The 12,597-nt window shown below is 40.2% G+C and overlaps 1 protein-coding gene across 8 annotated transcripts in view; it reads right to left on the bottom strand.

Moving 5' to 3' along the window:
- Positions 1-2,922: 2,922 nt before the first annotated feature.
- The window catches only part of ica1 (islet cell autoantigen 1), a 224,915-nt gene continuing 215,240 nt past the window's right edge, over positions 2,923-12,597 (bottom strand). For all 8 annotated transcript variants that reach the window (XM_041183210.1, XM_041183209.1, XM_041183208.1 and 5 more), the window contains 2 exons: positions 4,738-4,833; positions 2,923-3,285 (listed from right to left, as the gene is read on the bottom strand). In XM_041183210.1, coding sequence (XP_041039144.1) covers positions 3,164-3,285; positions 4,738-4,833 — 218 coding nt within the window. In that variant the 3' untranslated portion in view covers positions 2,923-3,163. The remainder of the gene's footprint in view (positions 3,286-4,737; positions 4,834-12,597) is intronic.

A 12,597-nucleotide genomic window follows, 5' to 3' on the forward strand; every position in this document is an offset into this window, starting at 1 on the left:
AATTAAGGCCCACCCAGCGTGACGTCTGCCAGGAAGCGCTATGCGCTCCCTGTGTGAGCTGGGGGGGAGGGGTGGAATTCCCTCAGCCGAGAGTGCGCTCTTTCGCACATGCACACGAAAAAGCACACTCATCTCCCTGAGGCTAAGTGCTGTCTCAGGGACATTGCTTCCAAATTAAAAATCGTTAAACAAATGATAGCAAGATTTCCCTGACATGTTCCCTCATGTGACACTGTCCCAACATATCCATAACTTTTACTGAAACCTTTATTAAATATTTAAAAACCCTCATGAAACATCATCCCATCCGCGGATGAGGTTTCATGCTTTTTCTTAAGCCCGCCAACCTTAAGGTTGGATGGGTGGGTCCATTAATGATAATGACTTTTTCAATGGCCTCAAAAGGCCGTTGACAGGTCAGCAGGTGCGCAGCTGATTCGGCTACGGCCCTGCTGATCTGAGAATGGAAATGATGCGGGGTGACGTCGAGAGTTCCACCCAATGTCATCCTGCGTCATTTTACGTGTCGGAGAATGGGCCCCGCCCCCACTTGCCGACCAGAAGATCCTGCCCATTGAGTCTAGGAACAGTCCTAGTGATACCAATGTCAGATCCATACTAATGTGTGTATTACTAATCTTTCACACTAAAATAAGAGGTAGCAAAGTTAGTTTATCATTTAAAAAAAAATTACACAGTTTACTTGGACCAGCTTCAAATTCCAAAATGGAATTAACAGATGAATAACAGTCGAATTGCATACTTGGGTTCAATTCAAGGGCTTCTGGTTATAAGTAAAAATAAATTAGGCTTCACTTGTACCACTTAGTGGTGAGAACACATGGAATACTATGCACAGTTCTAGCACCTAAAAAGAGCAGGTGACAGGCCAAGTGACTTTGCTAAGCATCATCATGGACCATTCCAATGGAAGTCCACAGTCGCCATAGCCCCCTCAGGGTACCTGAAGGAGGCTGAGGAATATCTGGCCATTTTCCTCTCCAGCAGTGGCCAAAGGTAAGACCCAGGAAGGGTGGAGTGGAGCAAAAATTAAAAATACATTTTGCTGGTGACCACATAGGCTGGCAAAGAATCCTAAGCAAGCTGGCCTATCACCTGGTCTGCTGAGCAACCATCAATTTTACTGAGGGGTGGAGGGGTAACCTAAAACAGCCATTATGTCCTTAAATTACACATGCAAAGGGATAAACACATGTTTAGGCAGCCTTTTGGGATGCATGCAAAGACTGATATTGTAATATTGATGTCGCCAAGTGGCTGCAGCATGTTAGAATTCACAATTCATCCTGTTTTCCCTTATATCCATTTTCTGGACAGATAACAAGAAGTTTCTACCCTATGTCCTCCCATTCCCCCATTCTGGAAGTAATCTTTGCTGGGTCAGCAAAAGGTTTGGATTGGGAAATTCTGCTGATCATATATGTGGCACTCATCAGATGAGCTCACAGAATCAGTATAGAGAAAAAAGAGGCCACTTGGCCCATTGTATCTGCACTGGCTCTCTGAATGAGCAACTCACTTAGTTCTTTCTACTGTCTTCTCCCAGTAATCCTGCACATTCTTCCTTTTCAGATAAAAGTCTAAATCCCTTTCAGATGCTTCAATTGAGCCTGTCTCCAACACACTCCCAGGCAGAGCATTCCAGACCCTAACAACTCACTGTGTTAAAAAGTTTTTCCTCATTTTACTAATTACTTTAAATCTGTGCCTTCTCGTTCTCGATCCTTTCATGAGTGAAAACCTTTCTCCCTGTCTACTCTGTCCAGACCCCTCATGATTTTGAATACTTCTATCAATCTCCTCTCAGCCTTCCTTTCTCTAAGAAAAACAGTCCCAATTTCTCTAATCTATCTGCATAACTGAAGTTCCTCATCCCAGGAACCATTCTTGTGAGTCTTTGCTGCACTCTCTCTAATGCCTTCACATCCTTCCTAAAACGCAGCACGTGGAACTGGAGACAATACTCCAGCTGAGGCCGAACTAGTGACTTATACAAGTTCAACATAACCTCCTTGCTCTTGTAATCCATGCCCCTATTAATAAAACTCAGGATACTGTATGCTTTATTAACCACGCTTTCAACCTGTCCTGCCACTTTCAATGACTTATGCACATAGATATCCAGGTCCCTCTCTGCCTGCACCTCCTTTAGCATTATAACCCTTATTTCATACTGTCTCTTCTTGTTCTTTCCACCTAAATGAATTACTTCACACTCCTCTGCATTGAACTTCATCTGTCACCTGTCCACTCATTCCATCGACTTGTCTATGTCCTTTTGAAGTTCTAAGTTTGAATTTGTGGGTGCATCTAGTGACATAGAAAGAAATCAAAGAAGAACAGTCCTATCTTCATCCTTTGAGTCCGAGAAATTGATTGACTTTGGGGAAAACAGCAATGCTGTTACAGGTTCCTGCACCCAGTGATGAAAATACATGTTGAGTTTCTATTGGTATTGGTACTAACATGGATTGATGTAACACCAGTATCAGCATCAATAGAGATAACTGCTGCTACTGTGTAGTTCTTTAGAACTGAACCACATAGCGTACTGAGTTACATCAAACAAAAAATCGTATGTAACAATTGTTTTTACTACTGCCAACAATTAAAGAAAATGAACTAAGATGCAGGTCAGAAGGTGACCTATGTAGTGATGATTAATTGACAAAGATGGAGACATAATGGCAAAAGTTTCTTAAAATGACAATATCATTTATACCTTTCCCCTATCAATAACTCAGAGTGGATAAGGAAGAGTATGGAAGAAGAAAGAGGCTTCAAGAAAAGTGTGAGCATTATTGGCTTAATGGCCTCATTACATGCCGACATTCTTAGAAATTTAGCAGGTTTGCAGTTATGGAAAATAAAATGGACAAAATATGCTTAATTGGACAAAAATACTTTTAACTACTCTCTTTACTCTTTTGTTTGGCAACAAGACATCAAAACTTACAGATTTTGTTTTTTTTAACAGATTTTCATCTTTTATGCTGAATAAAATGATTAAACATTTTCTCAGCAGTTTTCACTGTGACTGAAATATTAGAAAATTAGGCTCTAGTACTCAACAGTCAATAGATTTACTAAAGATTACAATATTATAGTCCTGATTACAGACAATTGGTTATTTAGGTGTGTGTCATGCATTGAGGAGTTCATGCTGTTTGTCAGTTCGTCCAATAGCATCAGGGTTCGATAAGGGGTCCAAGTCAGCAAAAAGGTTAAACCATGTAGACAGATCAGTTGGGTTTTTCTGAGCAGCTGTAAATATAAGGAATAACTGAATGTCATCACATTGTCTGATAATGCATGTCAAATTCTCGTGAATCTGGAATTACAATAAATTACATGACAAAACATCAACTGCATTATGGGACATACCAGGTTGTGCGCAGCTTTTGCATGTATCTATGTATAACCTCAACTGATACCCATTCGATTCAGCACTTGATAATAACAAAAGGTTGATGTCCCCAGCGAAGACAGATTCAGGATTACACTACATTGCATTATATTTATATTTTGTACTTATGTTTAATAAATGACAATTATTATTGTATTAAATGACTGCTGCGTTCTCATTACAAAACAGACAGAACATGAAATACAATAAGTTTTGTGTTTCAATATCATTAGACACAGCTGCTGAATTACTGCTTGCAAATCTGCCAGCCAAGTGAATTTTGTAATTATATATTAGCCCATTTTTATTGGAGTTGCTTGCAGTTATTCAGAGTATACACTGAACAACGACAGGAAGAAAATGGGAAGAATATAGGAAATGTGTTATACACATGATTTTAAATGTTAAAAAGATTTAGCTGTGGTTTCTCTCTCATGCCTCATATACTTGCATAAAAAAATCTCTCATTAATTCAACAATAAGTTCACCTTGTGCTCACTGATCTACATGGGCTTCCAAATGGACAATGCCTCAATTTTAAAATTCTCATCCTATTTCAAATTCCTCCAAGCCCGCTCTAGCTTTGTAACTGCCTCCAGCTCTATACCCCTCTGAAAACTCTATGTTCCTCCAACTCAGCCCTCTTGTGGATTCCCTACCTCTTTTTCCCCACCATTGCTTGCTGTGCATCCAGCTATCTAGGCCCTAAGATACAGAATTCCCTCTCTAAACATCTCTGCTTCTCTCTCTCTCTCGCTCTCTACTGCTTTAAGATGTCTTTAAATATCTCCTTATGTGGCTCAATGTCAAATTTTGTTTAACAGTGCACCTTTGAAGCACTTGTGACAGTTTACTGTGCTTTATAAATGCAAGTTGTTGTTGAAAGTGAATAATCAAAGAAGAAATTAGGTCTTTAAAAAATAGTAACAGCTTGTGGTCCTTAATGATTACTTTCTCTAGGTATTAGGAATTGAAAATGTGAGCAATATACCCTGCCAAACTCAGATGACCCAGACAAAATTAGTGACTTTGATATAATGTACATTCTGGACAGTTAACCAGACTTTAAACCAATGAATGTTCAGTGGTGAAAGGTATTTGCCACTGTGGTATCCATTCACTGAATCTCACTGCCCTCTTTACCATGGGCATTCAGCATGAATGTAGGAATAAATGGAAAAAAATAAGCATAGCAGGTATTTTATAAATTAGCAATAACTTTCACATTGAGCATTTCACAGTGTAGGTTACAGAGAAAATATTGATTTTGCACGGCACTTTTTTAATGAACAGACTGATGGTATGATTACCTTTAAATGGATTCTTACTGATGTTCTCAATCAACCCATTTAGTTGTTCTGTTGATTGAGAGGTAGTCTGAAGACTATCATCATCTGCTGCCCAACCTAAAATTCAGCATGAAAATATTAGCTAATATAGAATTTATACATTAAATATTGCACTACTAAATAGTGCAATAGCAGATTTCTAAGCAGTCACAAGCTATTAAATGCATAATTTTTAAATATTAATTTAAACATTAAAGAAAAAAGATTTAATCAGCTTTAAACCATAATGCATCATGCACACACTACTTAATAGATTAGGAGCACATACTAGATTTACAAATATACAAGTTATTAGAAAACTACTTTCATGTGTTTCAAATGATCTCAATTTCATAGCAATTTGATTTGTGATTGGAAAAAGCCAACTATTTGTATTATCAATATCAGAATTTGTGTAATATGCCATATTCATCTTAAAATCTTTGCAGGTTAATTGCATTAACGCCACACTGTAAATCCATAACAATGCATTCACCTTGTTGGAGATAATGCTGTTGTAACCTTATGGCTTGGCATATCCATCTCGTTATCATTGCCATCAAGCCAGGGACCAACCCTGGTTCAATGAGTAGTGTAGGAAAGCACACCAGGAGTGGCACTAAACGCACCTAAAAAATGGGGTCCAACCTGGTGAAGCTACCACAGAACAATAAGCATGCTTACAGAGAGGCAGCATGCTATAAACAGAGTTGAACAATCCTAAAACCAAAGGATCAAAAAAGCTTTGCAATTCTTCCACATCCAATTCTGAATGGACAATTAAACAGCTAATTGGTGGAGAAGGCTCCACAAACATCCCCATGCTCAATGATGGGGAGAGCCCCGCAGATCAGTGCAAAAGACAAGATCAGCTTCATCCAGAAGTGTTGAGCAGATGCCCCAACCTGGCTCCTCCTGAGGTGCCCAGCATCACAGATGCCAGTTTTCAGCCAATTCGATTCACTCCATGTGATATCCATGGGCAGAATTTTGCCCTTGGTGTGTGGGATCAGTGGGGGCAGGCGGGAAGCCGCCCGTTGTCCGTGATTGACAGCGCACCGTGATTTCATGCTGGCGGGCCAATTAAGGCCCGCCCAGCATGATACGCAAGCAGCAGCACTGAATGCTGCTTGTGCGGGCAGAGGCGGGCGGGGGGGGGTGGGGTGTAAGAGGGGTGAGCAGGCCTAGCGCAAACTTCGCGCATGCATGCGAAAGAGCGCTGAATAATCTCCCTGAGGCATGAAGAAAATTATCAAACAGAAAAATTTAATAAAACATGTCCAGGGACATGCTTTCAATTAAAAATTACAAGTTTTTATTTCATTTATATTTGCTTCTGGAACCCTCATCCCACCTGTGGATGAGCTTTCCAAAAAAAATGCAAAGGCCGCTTGGCTTTTTTGCCTGCCCATCAACTGTTATGTTGAATGGGCAGTGAAAAATTAAGGACAATTGATAACTTAACGGACTCAATAATTGTCCATGGACGTGATGCCAGCTCTGGCACATGCCGGCCAACCTTATTATTGCGCTATGATGTCAGCACGCTTGGCCGACGTCAATGCACGTCATTTCATGTTCGGTCAGCTTGGGCGCACGCCTGCCTGCCGAGCTAAAAATTCTGCCCCATGTGGGGGAGGCAGTGGACCGCTGCAGTCCATGTGGTGTAGGTACACCCACGGTGCTGTTAGGAAGGGAGTTCCAGGATTTTCACCCAGTGACAGTGAAGGAACGGTGATATATTTCCAAGTCAGGATGGAAGTGCCATGGAGGGGAACTTCCAGGAGGTGGTGTTCCCGCATAACATCTGACTTGTGCCTTGTGACGGTGGACAGACTTTGGGAGTCAAGAGGTGAGTTACTTGCTGGAGGATTCCTAGCCTGTTCACCATCTACAAGGCACAAATCAGGATTGTGATGGAATTCTCTCCACTTGCCTGGATGAATGCAGCTCCAACAACACTCAAGAATCTAGACACCATGCAGGACAAACCTTGATTGGCACCCCCATCATGCTATTCCTCCACCATGAATGCACAGTAGAAGCAGTGTGTAGCATCTACAAGATGCACTGCAACAAGTCACCTAGACTGCTTCAACAACATCTTCCAAACCTGCAACCTCTACCATCTAGAGGGATAAGGGCAACAGATGCATAGGAACACTACCACCTGCAAATTCCTCTCCAAGCCACACACCATCCTGACATGGAACTATATCGTCATTCCTTCACTATCATTGGATCAAACCCTGCAACTCCCTTCCTAACAGTGCAGTGGGTATTCCTACACCACATGGACTGCAGTGGCTCAAAAAGGTGACTCACCAACATGTGATCAATTTTTATAAACCTGCAACTCCCTCCTTTTATGGCTCTATGGGTCTGCCTATATCCCATGGACTGCAGCAGTTCAAGAAGGTGGCTCACCACCACTTTTTCCAAGATGAGCAATAAGTGCAGCCAGGAGCATTCTCTTCCCTCAAATTCATAAAAATTTGAATGACATCCTCATCTGTGAATTAGATGCTTCATATGTGTTTCTGTTATGGCAGGCGGATGGTAAGTGCCAAGCTGCCCAAATCCAAGAGAGAAACTTGAAGTAGCTGCCAGAACTATTTGCAATTTGTACTTATTTCAAGATGCAGGCTTTGAATTCAATAAAAAGGCCACCAAGTCATAGGTTTCTTACAAAACAAAATTAAACCTTACATAGATCTACAAATTGCAACTTCGATAACTTCTAAATCCCCTAATTAATCTAAATCCCAGTTACACCTCTGTTAAGGCAACATTGAGACACAGGGATTTTTAAAAGACTCAGGTAAAGTAACACACAATACCCAGGACAGTCAAATTCAAAGTTAGTTTTTCTTAGCTTCAGTTCCTTATAGACAGCAGCTTGAGACTTAGGTGCTGGAGACTTTTCACACTTGTGTAAGATCTTAGAATGCCTGCCCTTACACACAGGCTTCTCTCATAGACTCAAAAATGTTTACAGCACGGAAGGAGGCCATTCAGTCCATCATGTCTGCACCGGTCAACAAAGGTCTCACTTTCCAGCGCTTGGCCCACAGCCCTGGAGGCTACAGCAACGCAAGTGAATATCTAAATACTTCTTAAATGTTACTGAGTTTCTGACTCAACCAACCTTTCAGGCAGTGAGTTCCAGACTCCCACCACCCTCTGGGTGAAAACGTTTCTCCTCAACTCCCCTCTTAGGCTTCTACTTCTTACCTTAAATCTATACACCCTGGTTATTGACCCGTCTACTAATGGAAAAAGTGCCTTCCTATCCACCCTATCAATGCCCTTCATAATCTTATACACATCTATCAGGTCCCTTCTCAACCTTCGCTGCTCCAAAGAAAACAATCCCAGCCTATCCAATCTTTCCTCATAGTTCAGACCCTCCAGCCCAGGCAACATCCTGGTAAATCCCCTCTGTACCCTCTCCAGTGCAATCACATCCTTCCTATAATGTGGTGCCCAGAACTGCACGCAGTACTCCAGTTGTGGCCTAACCAGAGTTTTATACAGTTTCAGCATAACATCCCTGCTCTTGTATTCTAAGTTTCGGCTAATAAAGGCAAGTATCCCATATGCCTTCTTAACCACATTATCTACCTGCACTGCTACCTTCAGGGATCTCTGGATAGGCACACCAAGGTCCCTTTGATCTTCAGTACGTTCCAGGGTTCTACCATTCATAGTGTAATCCCTTGCCTTGTTAGCCCTCCTCAAGTGCATTACCTTACACTTTTCTGGGTTGAATTCCATTTTCCAATGCTCTGCCCCCCTGACCAGTCCATTGATACTCTCCTGCAGTTTACGGCTATCTCCCCCACTGTTTACCACCGTACCAATTTTCGTGTCATCTGCAAGCTTTTTGATCATACCCCCTACATTTAAGTCCAAATCATTTATGTACATCATGAACAGCAAGGGCCCCAGTACCGAGCCCTGTGGAACCCCACTGGAAACAGACTTCCAGTCACAGAAACATTCCTCTACCATCAGCCTCTGCTTCCTGCCTCTCAGCCAATTTTGGATCCAACGTGCCACTTTGCTTTGGATCTCATAGGCTCTTACTTTCTTGACCTTTATACAAATTTTCCCCTTTGAATGCAAATTCTCATTGTTTCACTATGGGTAGAATTTTCTGCCTGCCAGGCAGGCGGGCCTGACCCAATCTCCGGTGGGCAGAGAGACGATCCCCGCCGGAGAAGTGGGCCCCGCCGCCATTTTACATGGGTGGGCCAATTAAAGCCCGCCCAGGGTGACGTCCAGCGGGAAGCGCTATGCACTTCCTATGCAGGCAGGGGGGTGGGGGGGATTCCCCAAAAGCGAGAGTCTGCTCTTTCACTAAGTATTGCCTCAGGGAGATCACTTACACTTTTAAAAAGATTAAAAATAGAGAAAAAAAATCCCTAACATGTCCTCCTCATGTGACAATGTCACATGACATAGGACATGTTCATAAATTACAGTAAAACTTTATTAAACTTTTTAGAACTCTGCATGAAACCTCATTCCGCCAGTGGATGAGGTTTCATGTTTTTTCTATTTGCCGCCGGGGCTCCGGGCCTGCCCACCAACCTTAAGTTTGGACGGGCAGGTCCTTTAATTGTTTAAATGATCCTGTCAATGGCCTCAATTGATAGCAAAATTCTGGCCTATGTCTTTGGACTTTTACATCTCTAATAATAAAAATCCATCAAAGTGCCAATTTTACCAGTAATCTTTGGGAAAAATAAACACACTGTTTCTTAACTTCTCCTGGCTAGGTGAAACATTTCATCCCCCTCTTTTGAATTCAAGCTAGTCTGGTTTATTTAAAAAATGCAAAGGTTCCCTTTACACTTATGTTTACCTACTTAACATTTCAAACCTAGCTTATCTTCTGTTATATCAAAACCTTCAGAGCAGCTGCCTTTATTTCAATTAAGTCCCCTCCATCCCCGTACACACATACACAGCCATAGATGCAGACTCTACTTTACAATAAATTCCAATAACATTATGAAAATTATTTTATCTTCTTGACAATATCTCAAAGCCTTATCTGTGATGTTCATGAGATTGAAGTATTAAAGGAAAGATATTTCTTGAATACTTTCAAAAAAATTAACCTTGTTAGATCTCTCTATAATACATAACTTCATCTAATAACAATAACTGAAATACATTTTCACCTAAAACTTTGATTCTCTAATATTCATCCATTATGGCATGAAATTAATCAGACTACACCTTTTGCACTGTATCAGTCTGATTCTGTAATATGTTAATATGCTGACTGCAAACAATGGCCCAGATTCTGTGGTCAGCACAAGTGGTGACAGCTGTTCATTACATTTACAATTGCTCTCAGAATTTCTGTGGGCTTTTGCACGGGAACATGTGGAGATTAGAAATTCATTTCAGCACAGTGCCATTTACCGGGGATTTTGCGGTCTGATTGAACAGGAGAAGCAACTGTGTATTTCAATAGACAATCAAAATTGAATCAAAACTGAAACAGTCTGAACCAGGAAAGAAGAATTCATTCAATACCATATTACGTACAGAAAGCAAACTAAAAAGAGGTAAGGAAGGATGGCATTAAGAGAGAGAGATAAAGCTGATTATCAATGCCAGTAAGGTTGTTTAACAGTAATTAAGACTTATCATTAAAAATATAATTACACTGGAATGCACAAGCCCAAACCTTTTCTCGTAAATTTAGTATTTATCCGTCATGTTGGTACCACAATTTTGCACCTTTCCACTGCTGAGTCCCTTAGTGAGACACTGTTGTTATAGTGCAATTTCTGGAGGAGTATAGTAACTCAGACAGCATCTTCCTGATTTCCAAATTGAACTGCACATGTATGGCTGCTGGAAATTGTAGTCTGATTTACCCTTCAATATCAAATCTGTTATTTTTTACAAGGTTCAGGCCGATATGAAGTTAATAATTTTTTGTTAAATTATTGAGTCCACTGAACAAATTGTTCAAACAATATTGTATTTAAGTTCTAGTAATTGACTAGAACTTTTATAAATGCATCAAAATGCAAATTTGGCTGTAGACACATACAGCAGAGCACAAACATCTTTCACCTTGAGTTCTTTCAACTTGTTAGTTTTATAGGAAATATTCAAATTATAGGGTTGTCACAGGGCTAATTCTTACAAGTTTCTTTGATTCATATCAATGCCATCGTGTAAATAATATTCAAGCTGTGCTAATAAGGATGATGAGCAAGCAAGAGGTAAAACAAATATGTTTTTTTTGCTTGATTTATGATCTATAGCATTGTGCATTAAAGCTCTTGAGACTGAATTATCAGTAATAAAGTGCTTGCCCACTAACATTCTCTTGCATCAAAAGTGCAGACAAGGGATTTTATGCAGGAGGTATTTGACCCCTTTGAAAATAATCAGTACACAAGTCTTGCACACTGTTTTATTCACTGTGTTGGCAAACTGTATTAAATGAAATTCAGATTTTCCCTCCATGAAATAAGATTTGCATAATATTATGTAGAAGGCATTCTTTGGCTTTAGTGTCTGAATCATATATAGCTACACACAAGCAATGAACCCTCCAGAAGATATTTTGCACTGCTATTAGTATGTCAGCTCAGCAACCTAGAACATCTAGTCAATTTTAATGGAGCTGGATTCAAAATTTTTTATCAGAGTATGGAGATGTTTCCTTTCACAACTAGGCACTCAGAACTAAGAGTGCTGGAAAAGACAACAATGAATTTGTATCATCACATTTTATGTACAAGGATTTTGAAATAAATATTACAATATGAAAGGTAATATTCAGTCGAGTTCCAAGACTAGCTATAAATATACACCTAAGCGGGAAAGGTGCCTCATATACTGTGAGCATTCATCTGAAAACTGGGAGCAGCAGGCCCATAATTTTCTGATGAATGCTCTCAGAATGTAAGGTATATCACTATAGGCAAGGATTCTGAAAATATATTTGCATATCTGGTCTGAAATTTAAATTTTCAGACATCTTCAGCCTCTCACTGCCACTGCTGGCTTTTAAAGTAGAAAAAAATAGGCTAAGTGGATGGAAAATCTTGATTTCCCAACCTGCAGTGTGGCTAATGGAACAGCGGAGTTGTGTTCAGGGCTGAGGACCCTCCAACAGTGGCAAAAAAATTTCTATTGATTCTTATTATTTTCTATTATAATGAATGGGAGAAGTAGTCTTCTTAAATTTTCTCTTTTAAACAACAATTGTAGCATGTTTATTTTGTTTTTTGCCCTTGTCTCAGTGAAAATGCCTTACCCTATTTCTGACCAGTGGACTGGGCCAATGAACTTTGGCCTCTGTCAAGGCATTTAGGGATATTTCAAGTTTTCCCCATTTTCCAATTTTACTAATTTCTGTTCTGACCTGGACAAAGGTAATTTTGAAATTAACTACAGAATGTTGCATCTGTTCCTTACCAAGGCCTTAACAACAACATATTTCATGCAAATTATCATTAATCTGTTTTTGAAGAGGTAGGATTGTCCGAAAAAGTTGAACATAGATGAACATGCCATTACTACTTTCAACCTAGATTCCGCCACTATTCATTCACACTTTTCTTTCAAAAGAAAGAATTTAATTCCTGTATTTTTATTTCATTTCACTTGGAAGGTTATTTTGATTCTCTTATTGGGTCATAAGGGCAGAGAAATGAGATGTTCCCTGTCAAAACCACTGTTCAGACTCCAGTGAGTGAGTGATAATAATACTGGTTGATTTATGCTCAGATTCTCTCACTCTCCCCATGAGGAAGTCCATCACCTGCTGTCCAGACAACACAGGTAAGAGCAGGGGCTCCA

Source organism: Carcharodon carcharias, chromosome 3 (assembly GCF_017639515.1).
Source record: "Carcharodon carcharias isolate sCarCar2 chromosome 3, sCarCar2.pri, whole genome shotgun sequence".
Taxonomy (NCBI): domain Eukaryota; kingdom Metazoa; phylum Chordata; class Chondrichthyes; order Lamniformes; family Lamnidae; genus Carcharodon; species Carcharodon carcharias.